General features: G+C 56.7%; 1 protein-coding gene across 4 annotated transcripts; it reads left to right on the forward strand.

The window, feature by feature from the left end:
• The first annotated feature begins 359 nt into the window (after positions 1 to 359).
• FAM50A (family with sequence similarity 50 member A) lies at positions 360 to 7,168 on the forward strand. 4 transcript variants are annotated; one of them, XM_025373511.1, is made up of 13 exons: positions 360 to 568; positions 1,822 to 1,906; positions 2,001 to 2,100; positions 2,602 to 2,747; positions 4,984 to 5,060; positions 5,190 to 5,256; positions 5,408 to 5,469; positions 5,732 to 5,808; positions 6,194 to 6,248; positions 6,396 to 6,444; positions 6,543 to 6,613; positions 6,723 to 6,833; positions 6,938 to 7,168. In XM_025373511.1, exons 1-13 carry the CDS (start codon positions 458 to 460, stop codon positions 6,944 to 6,946), a joined length of 1,020 nt encoding a protein of 339 aa, XP_025229296.1. In that variant the 5' UTR covers positions 360 to 457; the 3' UTR covers positions 6,947 to 7,168. The 4 variants fall into 4 exon arrangements, 2 of the variants coding, with proteins under 2 accessions (XP_025229296.1, XP_025229295.1); XR_003117658.1 differs by having other exon boundaries at positions 6,396 to 6,613; positions 6,938 to 7,165; XM_025373510.1 differs by having other exon boundaries at positions 6,194 to 6,444; positions 6,938 to 7,165.
• The last annotated feature ends 3,848 nt before the right edge of the window (positions 7,169 to 11,016 follow it).

The raw sequence follows: 11,016 nt of genomic DNA on the forward strand, positions 1-11,016 counted from the left end.
GGGTGAAGCAGGGGGACAGGGGTGCCAGTTTTCGGCTTAATGCGGGGGACCAGGGCCTGGCCTCAGGCAGGGAGGCAGCACGGGGACCAGCCTTGGGGTCAACAGGAGGAATTAGAGGGACCAGGGGCCCAGCCTTGGCTCGGGTTAACGTCGAGGCAGCGCGAGGGGCTGGGGGATTCAGCCTCCGGGGTCCACAGGAGCCGGCGGTGGGGGCTGGGATGGGAGTCCATGCAGGGTAAGGGGCGGTCTCCGGCGGGGTGGGGCGGGGTGGGGCGGGGCGGGCGGCGGTTCCGCTCCGGGCCAGCTGGCGCGCGGAGGGGCGGGGTATCCGTGCGTCTCCTGGTGGCTGACGTCACGGCGCGGGCGTCAGCTGACTGTTCTGCTGCCACCGCCGCCGCTGCTGCAGCTGAGACCCGGCTGGGCCGCTGTCGCTGTCGCCGCCGCCGCCGCCGGTACCATGGCTCAATACAAGGGCGCCGCGAGCGAGGCCGGCCGCGCCATGCACCTGATGAAGAAGCGGGAGAAGCAGCGCGAGCAGATGGAGCAGATGAAGCAGCGCATCGCGGAGGTGCGAGCTGGGAGCCTCGGAGCATGCGCGCTGCCCAGGTCCCCTGGCTGCCTCGCGCCACGCTGCGGCCCTGGAAGCCCTGGGGCGGTGGCTTCGGAGCGCGGGCGGCGCGCCGGGGCGGGCCCCTGGCTCGCTGACTTCCAGCAGAGCACAGAAGCAAGCCGGCGAGTCTCATCAGTAAAATGGGCCCTGAGCCGGGCGTTCTCCGAGGCTGAGGCCACTAACTGGTGACCGACCTCCGGCAGGAGGGAGCCGAGCCAGTGTTTCTGTTGGGAGGCACGGCGGGGACAGGCCTCTCGTCGCCTCGCCTGGGCACCTAGCGCCCTGGCTCTGGCCCCTCGGCCCTCAGAGCCAGGCCTCTGCCCTGGTCCTATGGACACCGGGCAGGGCGGTTCCTCTCCCCCTGGAGAGGCGCGGGGAGGCCTGAGTCAGACCTGGCCAGTCCACTGGCCAGGAGGCTCCTTCCAGAACCCCTTGCATCTGTGAGGCAGGCATGAACCTCCCGGGCGCCAGCGGTTCATCCCCTGCTTCCCGTGAGTGGCCCGTGATGGTGGTGGTCAGGGAAAGAGCGTGGAAGAGCTTGATCCTTTTAGGGAGACTCACTCATCAGGACTCAGGGCTCCAGGAAAGAGCAGGCTCCTGCTTGGGGAACTGGGGAAACCTGGCCAGAGGAACCTTGAAATACCAAGTCCTTATTCCCTGGCCACACTGTGTGAGCCGGGGTGCCCAGCAAGCAGAAGGTGTATTTGTCTGCCAGCCACCTTGGGAGGCCGCTGGTCAGCGAGGGCTTGACATGGTACCAAGTGGGATGGGGCTGGGGCCAAAGAGAGGCCTCCTGGGAAGCTGTTGATGACATTTGGGGGCCTAGAGGGAGGAAAATCACTCAGGGAGGGACCAGGCCCCTCAGCCACTCTGTTCTTGTTTGCCTTCTCCTGATACCCCTTGGCTTGGGTCTCGGAAGCTTCAGCTTAAAGGCTGGAGATGAAAAAGGCCAAAGGTCAGTAGGGTTGGTGGCTTCAGGCTACTGAGGGACCTGTGATCCCCAGCAGGAGACCTGAAGAGCCAGAGCAGCTCAGGGATGGAAACGGCCCCATTTGGCACTCTTAGCACTTGAAGAGCCCCGCCCAGCCTCATGGAACCTTCCATCCACAAGGGCACAGGGGCAGATTTGGACTGTAACCCAGGTCCCTGATGACCAGCCTGTCTTTTCCACAGTGAGGGGTGGCTCTCATGGTGGCTGTCCCTCCCCGCAGGAAAACATCATGAAATCCAACATTGACAAGAAGTTCTCTGCGCACTACGACGCGGTAGAGGCAGAGCTCAAGTCCAGCACCGTGGGTGAGCAGGGTGCGGGTGCCCCTCACCCGGGCCCTGGGCCACTCTTCCGCTGGCCCTGTGACTACCTTGCCCCTTGTGCCTCCTTGCTTCAAAGGTCTTGTGACCCTGAATGACATGAAGGCCAAGCAGGAGGCTCTGGTGAAGGAGCGGGAGAAGCAGCTGGCCAAGAAGGAGCAGTCCAAGGAGCTGCAGATGTGGGTCCTCTCGCTGCAGCCCTCAACATGGAGCTAGTGCTCACGGGGTCCCGGGGCCGGTCAGGCTCTTTTTGCACCCTGGGGGGAGACCCTGTCTCCTGCCTTGGGACAGGGGTAGCATCTAGCTTGCGATTTGCATTTCTCTCTCCTGTCTCCTCGGGTCCACGCTCACGTCTTCTCACCATAGCGGCTTGGCTTCTTTCTGACCCTCTAAATGCAGTGGGTCCTTTCCCTGCATCTGGTGCCTGAGCAGCCTGCATTCTCCCCATTCCTCTCTGTCCTGCAGCCCCTATGGCCCTCTGTGCTTGCTGTTTGTAACAGAGCCCTCACCCATGAGCTTGAAGTGATCCAGGACAGCAGGACCCCTCTGGGGCACTGGGGACCCAGCCTAGGCTTGGCAGGACCCACATAGGGCACACAGGTGGTTCTGGGTCAAGGAAGGGGCTGGGTCAGGGTTGGGGAAGGACATGGTGTGTGATGGGGCCACCTGCACCTCGCTAGGAAGCTGGAGAAGCTTCGAGAGAAGGAGCGTAAGAAGGAAGCCAAGCGGAAGATCTCCAGCCTGTCCTTCACCCTGGAGGAGGAAGAAGAGGGAGGCGAGGAAGAAGAGGAGGCGGCTATGTATGAGGAGGAGATGGAAAGGGAAGGTGAGGGCTGGCTTGAGTCAGAGCCCCGCCCGTGGCCCCTGGGGAGGGGTCCCCAGTGTGAGAGGCTGTCAGCAAAGCTGATGCCCTGTCAAGATGGCTCCAAAAGCTGCCCTCCGGAGGCACCATGCACAGTAGACCAGGGAGGGGAGAAGCTGGTCTAGACCAGGCTGGCTGGGCACATTTTCTGTGATAGAAATGTTAGTCTGTGCCTCCCAATATGGTCGCCACTTGCTGCAGGTGATTTGTATGACTGGGGCACTAAATGGTTAATTCTATTTGATTTGTGTCAGCGTAAATGTATATAGTCACAGAAATTCCGTGGCTGCTAGTCAGACACTGCAGGTCTCAGCTGTGAGAACAAGGGGCTGTCAGGGAAAGCTCAGGATGGCTGGAGAGTGAGGGTAAAGCCAGCCTAGCTGCCATGTGTGCCACATACCTGTGCTGTGCCTGGCCAGGGCACACAGGGTGCTGTCCCTCTCCTGGTGGAAGTCACGGGTCACCATGCACTGAAGACACTACTCAGGGTTACTGCTCTGCTCAGGGCCCACGGGGCTAACCCAGGGGTCAGGGAAGGAGGGGAGGGTTGAGTTAGGCCCTAAGGATGAGGGGAATTGCATTAGCCAGAGACACAGGAGGGGTGATGAGAAAGTATATGCCAGAAGTCCAGCGGGAAAGAGTGGGCACGTTTGAAGATTGGGAGCAAGTTGTGCCACGAGCCCCTGGAGGGTGTGGTGGCAGTTCCCCAGGGAATGGCGGAGGGAGAGAAGTGAGGCGGGATGGCGCTGTGTGGCTGTGGTAACAGTCTGGGTGCCATGGCTTTGAGGGAAGTGCGGGATTGTGGGGAAGAAGAACCTGCCAGCCACCTGCCATTTGGGTTCTATGTTCCAGCAGCTACAGTAAAACAGAAAAAGAAGCAAGCAGGATTTTAGTATTACGTTGTATTTCACCCAGTGTATCCAAAATATCACCATTGTGGCACATGCACTAGCTGTAGTGCTCGGGTGCTGTGTGCAGCGGGAGCTACTGGTTTGTGTTTGTGTTTTTGTTTTGATTGTTGTTGTTTTGTTTTGTTTTGTTTTTTTTGAGACAGAGTCTCACTCTGTCGCCCGGGCTGGAGTGCAGTGGCCGGATCTCAGCTCACTGCAAGCTCCGCCTCCCGGGTTCACGCCATTCTCCGGCCTCAGCCTCCCGAGTAGCTGGGACTACAAGAGCCCGCCACCTCGCCCGGCTAGTTTTTTGTATTTTTTAGTAGAGACGGGGTTTCACCGTGTTAGCCAGGATAGTCTCGATCTCCTGACCTCGTGATCCACCCGTCTCGGCCTCCCAAAGTGCTGGGATTACAGGCTTGAGCCACTGTGCCCGGCCTGTTGTTTTTGAGACAGTGTCTCCCTGTGGCCCAGGCTGGAGTGCAGAGGTGTGATCACAGCTTACTTCAGCCTTGACCTCCTGGACTCAAGGGGCCCTCCCACCTCAGCCACTTGAGTAGCTGGGACTACAGGCGCTTTGTATTTTTGTATTTTTTGTAGAGACGGAACCTCGCCATGTTGCCCAAGCTGGTCTCGAACTTGGGAGCTACTGGCGTGGACAGTGCAGGCCTGGGGGAAAGGTCACCCTCACTGTGTATCACTGGGGCTTTTACAAAACACTGCTTGGTGGGCTCTTCCCTCCCACCACAGGCTCTGTTTAGGGGGCCCAGCCATAAGACCCTGACATCCATTTTTGTAAAGCTCTCCACATGATTCTAATCTGCAACCAGGCTCCAGAATCTCTGCCCTTGAGCATCAGGCTAAATAGTTTAGACTTGTCTTTGTTTTTTGTTTGTTTTGTTTTTTGTTTTTGAGATGAGGTCTCACTCTGTTGCCCAGGCTAGAGTGCAGTGGTTTGATCACAGCTCACTGCAGCCCCAACCTCCCAGGCTCAAGCGATCCTCCCACCTCAACGTCCCGAGTAGCTGGGACTGCAGCTGCGCCACCACACCGGGCTGATTGTTTTGAGCTTTAGTAGAGACGAGGTCTTGCTATGTTGCCCATGCTGGTCTCCACCTCCTGGGCTCAAGCGATCCTTCTGCCTCATCCTCCCTTAAGTGTTGGGTTGACAAGCGTGAGCCTCTGTGCCCGCCCTAGGCTTGTCTTCTAGATCAGCTGTTCTCAAAGTATGCTTGGGGGACCCAAGGCGTCGGCCGTAGCAAAATCATTTTCATAATAATGCTATGGTATTTGGCTTCCTTTTGTTCCAGAGATCACCACGAAGAAGAGAAAACTGGGGAAGAACCCAGACGTGGACACAAGCTTCTTGCCTGATCGAGACCGTGAGGTAAAGGTTGCCTGGCCCTGACCCCGGCCTCGACTCCAGTCCTGGTGAATACCCTTGCTCAGGGAGCCAAGCTCTGCGTGCACCCTGAGCAGCCCTGGGCCTCACCCGTCTGCCTGCTCCCTCTCCCAGGAGGAGGAGAATCGGCTTCGGGAAGAGCTGCGCCAGGAGTGGGAAGCCAAGCAGGAGAAGATCAAGAGTGAGTCTTTGCGGAGTCGGACGCGAGGGGCCTGGGCCCAAGCCAGCTTTCCTGTCCACAGTCTCTTGGGTGGTGCGCTGAGCCCCAAGGCTGCTCTTGGTGGGGCGGGGGTGCCTGAGTCTGGAGACCAAGAGGCAGCTCTGCCTTGTAGGCGAGGAGATCGAGATCACCTTCAGCTACTGGGATGGCTCTGGGCACCGGCGGACAGTCAAGGTAGGCAGCGTGCAGCCTGCTTCCTGCTCACCATAGGCCCAGCCTCCCTTAGGTTCTGTGGGAAGGAACTGACCTTCCTGACTTGGGAAGCCCCAGGGATCCTGAGGATAACAGGCTCCGGGACCTGGCCCTCTGGGGAGTGAGGCCCAGGCCTGGCTGAGGCTCTGCAGTCTCTGGCAGGGCCCTCTGGGCCTCTGCCTTCTTGAGAGCCCTTCTGCAGGCTTTTGCCTTCCCTTCCCAACTCCTGGATTCCCGGATGCAGATGAGAAAGGGCAACACCATGCAGCAGTTCCTGCAGAAGGCGCTCGAGATTCTTCGGAAAGACTTCAGTGAGCTGAGGTGCGAGGTGTGCCTGGGTGCATGGTGGTGTGTGTGGCACCTGTGGCTCCAGCCCGGGTGCCAGACACCCAGTGTGATGTGGGCGCTGCCTGGGCAAGGAGGCAGCGTGCTGGGCACTATCCTCCCAAAAGACGGGGTCAGACTCCTCTTCCCTTCCCTCCCACCAGAGAGAGCTTCGCTGGGAGTGCACTGCCTTGCTTCCTTAGTCCGAAGGGGGAGGGTGCTGGGTGCCAGTCCTGGGCTTACTAAACCATGGAGCTTCCCTCAGAGCCCACTGGCCGCTGTCTTGCAGCCCCAGCGCAGGCTCTCCTGGGCTGGCTGCCTCCTCCCTCCATGGGCAGGGGTGCTGTCCTCTTGCCCACGCCCTCCTGCCTTCCTCCCTCAGGTCCGCAGGGGTGGAGCAGCTCATGTACATCAAGGAGGACTTGATCATCCCGCATGTGAGTCCCTTCAGTCCCAGGACCCGCAGTGGGTGCTGCGCCCTGGGCTTTGGCTCAGGCTGGTGGGGGTGGTGTGTGCAGGCGGGGGGTGGGGGGAGGGGCCAAGATGGGCCATCAAGGCGCCACTTTCCTGCCCTTGGCTCCCAGCATCACAGCTTCTACGACTTCATCGTCACCAAGGCACGGGGGAAGAGTGGTGAGTGCCCCCGGCCCAGCCACCCCCATAGCACCTTGCCCCCGATATTGTCACCAGGGCAGCAGCGGGACATTGGGCTGTCTGCTTCTCTCCTGCAGGGCCACTCTTCAACTTTGATGTTCATGACGATGTGCGGTTGCTCAGTGACGCCACTGTGGAGAAGGATGAGGTACAGCATTGGGGGCCGTGTTACGGGGAACGGGTGTCCCTGGGCTGTGGAGGAGAAACTAAGGGAAGGGGGGGTTGGCAGGCGACCCTTTGCCCTCTTCCTCCCTTAGTCACATGCAGGCAAGGTGGTGCTGAGGAGCTGGTACGAGAAGAACAAGCACATCTTCCCTGCCAGCCGCTGGGAACCCTACGACCCTGAAAAGAAGTGGGACAAGTACACGGTGAGGAGGGGCTGGCAGGGACCCCTCCCAGGTGGGGATGGTGGCCAGTCCCTGCTCACCCCTCGCCTTCCTTGTCTCCTCCACCCACCTTGTCTTCACACCAGATCCGCTGAGCGTCTGGGAAGCTGCACAGCCTTGGCTCCTCAGCTCCCTCAGCATGCCCTGTGGTGTCCCCGGGACTCCAGGCACCTGCTCCCCTGCGACCATGCCAGGCACGCTGGGAGGAGGATGGCAGCTGCTCGTGTCCTGCCCCCGGCACGTCAGTGACTGCTTTATTCTTTTCCAATAAAGAAGTGCACATGTCAGAGCTGGAGCGCCTGCAGTGTGAGAAACCATTTGTGTTCGGACCAAATTCATTTGTCGTTTTGACCATTTAAAACTGTACAGTTCGGTGGCATTTAGCACATTTGCCATGTTGTGTAATCATCACCTTGGTCTGCTTCCAGGACATTTTCATCCCTCCAAAAGGCCCTGTGGCCATGAGCAGGCTCCCCGCTTCACATCCCCCTGCCAGGCTCTCATCTGCTTTCTGTCTCCATGGATTGGCCTGTTCTGGACGTGTCATGCGTGCCTGGGGAATCTGTCAGCGGGGCAGCCCCACCATTCCTGAGGTGTCTTTGTGGCACTGCTTCTTGACCATGGGCACCTGTCCTTGGGCGGTGGTGGCTCTGGTGGGTGGGAAGGGGGTTCCTCCCCAGGCCTCTTTCCCAGGCCCTTGGGCTCCTCTTGAGTTTCCTGTAGGGGACATGGCCGTCCTGTGGCCACCCCTGCCTTCCTTGCTCTGGGCCGTCCCAGCACAGTCGGTCTGCTGTGGTGCCCTGCGCTCAATACTTGCCTGCCCTGCCCTAGCTAGTCCTGCTCAGACAGCCCTTGGGGCAGGATCCAGATCGGGGATGGGTCCAGGACCCCTACTCTGCCATCTCAGCAGCTGGGTTCCCCAGGTTCCACTTGGCTAAGCTGAGGCAGGCAGGCCTGGCTCCAGGAGGCTGAGAAAGGCCAGCTAACAGCTCCCTGTTTCCTCCCCTGGCCTGAAGCCAAGAAGAAAGGACCGGGGATAGCCCCTCACTGGTCAGGAGCACCTCAGTCCTGGGTCTGGCCTCCCCTTCCTGGCAAATGTGGAGATCTGATGGCGCCCGACAGTGCAGAGGCCCAGTGTCTCATTCAGCGTGGCCGGGAAGTAGCCATCTGGCATCACTAGGAATAGAGATGAGGGTAGAGTAATGTACTTTTTCTTTCTTTCCTTTTTTTTTTTTGGAGACAGGGTCTTGCTCTGTCTCCCAGGCTGGAGTGCAGTGGTGAGATCTCAGCTCACTGCAGCCCCCACCTCCTGGGCTCAAGTGATCGTCCCACCTCAGCCTCCTGAGTAGCTGGGACTACAGGTGTGCACCACCACACCCAGCTATTTTTATGTACATGAAAATTGGAACAGAATTTTAAAAAAATTTTTTTGGGCCGGGCGCGGTGGCTCAAGCCTGTAATCCCAGCACTTTGGGAGGCCGAGACGGGCGGATCACGAGGTCAGGAGATCGAGACCATCCTGGCTAACACGGTGAAACCCCGTCTCTACTAAAAAATACAAAAAACTAGCCGGGCGAGGTGGCGGGCGCCTGTAGTCCCAGCTACTCGGGAGGCTGAGGCCGGAGAATGGCGTGAACCCGGGAGGCGGAGCTTGCAGTGAGCTGAGATCCGGCCACTGCACTCCAGCCTGGGCGACAGAGCGAGACTCCGCCTCAAAAAAAAAAAAAAAAAAAAAAAAAAAAAAAAATTTTTTTGTAGATATGGGGTCTTAAGAGCTCTGTTGCCCAGGCTGGTCTCGAACTGCGGGGCTCAAGTGATCCTGCCACCTCGGCCTCCCAAATTGCTGGGATTGCAGGTGTGAGCCACTGTGTTTGGCTGAGGAGGCTATTTGATGCTCTGGAACTGGATAAGGTCACCAAGGATCAGTGTGTGTCAGGAGTGGTCACCTACTTTGCTCACCCGGTCCTCGTTCCTGGGGGCTGTATGTGTAGACAACAGAGAGGGAAACAAAAAACCAAAACAAAATGTAGGAACAAGATGAACTGGCCTTTCTAGCATGGGGACATTTAAGCTGACATCCAAATGACAAGAAGTCAGCCATTCTGATGCGGGAGGGAGTGTTCCAGGCAGAGGGAACACCAAGTCTCGGTCAAAGGTGAGCTGGAGGCTGGGCATGGTGGCTTACGCCTGTAATCCCAGCACTTTGGGAGGCTGAGGCGGGTGGATCACTTGAGGTCAGGAGTTTGAGACCAGCCTGACCAACATGGTGAAACCCCATCTCTACTAAAGATACAAAAATTAGCTGGGTGTGGTGGCAGGTGCCTGTTATCTCAGCTACTCGGGAGGCTGAAGCAGGAGAATCGCTTGAACCCAGGAGGTGGAGGTTGCAGTGAGCCGAGATCACGCTACCACATTCTAGCCCGGATGACAAGAGTGAAACTCCATCTCAAAAAAAAAAAAAAAAAAAAGGTGCGCTGGGCTGGAACAAGGGGAAGGAGGAAGCTCCAAGATGAGGGGCAGGGCTGGATGCTACCCTTTTCCCTCACCTTCACTGTCCAGCAGAAGCCATGTATTCAGGTGGTTCCCATGTCAGCGTGGAAGCCAGTTCCTGCAATGTCCCCAACAGAGATGTGCTTTTCCTCACTGCCTGCTTACCTGTCCTCTTTCTCTAGACAAAGACAAGCTCCTATGGCTGCCCCTCCTGGCCCTCACCTTTCTCACACGAAAGGTATTGCGCTTGCATGCTGTTCGACACCGTAGTGTCCATTAGTGATATATCCCAATAGTTGGCATCTTTCCACATGGGTGCATAGAGACCCTCCTCATTCTCTCTTCAGCTACAAAGTCGGCATAGCAGATATGGGCTAACTCCACTCCCTAGGGCCTGCCCACTTGGCAGCCCCACGGGCAGGATGAGGGCTGGCTCCCCCAGCCTTGCCCACACAGTGCCCTCACTCGCCGCAGGGAGGCGTATGCCAAGCTGAGATGGAGACATGGTTTCTCAGCGTGGGGTTTTGTTTCTTCTTTGTGTTTTTAATTTTTTCAACTGAGGAAAAATTCATATAACAGAAAAGTAGCCATTAACCATTTTAAAATTTACAATTTGGTGGCATTTGGTACATTGCATTGTTGTGTGACCATTGCCTCTCTCTACTGGAACACTTTCATCCCCAAAAGGAGATCCGGTGGTTATTCAGCAGTCTCTCCCCATTCCCCAGCTCCCCAGGCCCTGGCAGCTGCTAATCTACCATCTCAATGGATTGGACTGTTCTGGAAGCTTCACATCAATGGAATCATACAATGCATGACCTTTTGTGTCTGACTTGTTTTTCTTAGTATCATGTTTTTGAGGTTCATCCATGCTGTAACATGATGAATTCCTTCCTTTTTATAACTAACTGAGTCGTAGTCTATTGTCTGTGTACACCACATCTTGTTTATCCATTCATCCATGGATGGGCATTTCACGTGTTCTTACCTTTTGGCTATTGTAAATAATGCTGCTATGAACATTCACGTACAAGTTTTTGTTTGATCTTAGTGTGGTTTTAAATTTGTATTTCTCTTTTCACATGTTTAAAAACTATGTGCATTTTATTTCTCCTGCAAAATGTCTATTCCTGACATTTGCCCATTAATTGTATTGTTGGTCTTCTTGTTTTTTTTTTTTTTTTCTTTTTTTAAATAGAGACAGGATCCACTATGTTGCCCAGGCTGGTCTTGAAATCATGGGCTCAAGTGATCCTCCTGCCTTGGCCTCTTGTTGGTCTTTTTTATCTAGAAATTGGTCGGGTGCAGTGGCTCATGCCTGTAATCCCAGCACTTTGGGAGGCCGAGGCGGGCAGATTACCTGAGGTCAGGAGTTCGAGACCAGCCTGGCCAACATGGTGAAACACCGTCTCTACTAAAAATACAAAAATTAGCCAGGCGTCGTGGCGGGCACCTGTAATCTCAGCTGCTCAGGAGGCTGAGGCAGGAGAATTGCTTGAACCTAGGAGGCGGAGGTTGCAATGAACCGAGATCGGACCACTGTACTCCAGCCTGGGTGACAGAGCGAGACTCTGTCTCAAATAAATAAATAATATGTAGAATCCTAGGTACCTTCCATATATGAGGGAGAGTACCCCTTTGTGTTAAATAGTGCAAATACTTTTCCTCGTTTTTC

Source organism: Theropithecus gelada, chromosome X, assembly GCF_003255815.1.
Source record: "Theropithecus gelada isolate Dixy chromosome X, Tgel_1.0, whole genome shotgun sequence".
NCBI classification, from domain to species: domain Eukaryota; kingdom Metazoa; phylum Chordata; class Mammalia; order Primates; family Cercopithecidae; genus Theropithecus; species Theropithecus gelada.

What these genes read in the sequence shown, in the direction of transcription:
- FAM50A (XM_025373510.1), top strand. Translation starts at nt 458, where the DNA reads ATGGCTCAATACAAGGGCGCCGCGAGCGAGGCCGGCCGCGCCATGCAC. An exon ending in TGCCTGATCGAGACCGTGAG is followed by an intron (nt 5,061 to 5,189) that starts GTAAAGGTTGCC and finishes TCCCTCTCCCAG; the next exon opens with GAGGAGGAGAATCGGCTTCG. An exon ending in AAAGACTTCAGTGAGCTGAG is followed by an intron (nt 5,809 to 6,193) that starts GTGCGAGGTGTG and finishes TTCCTCCCTCAG; the next exon opens with GTCCGCAGGGGTGGAGCAGC.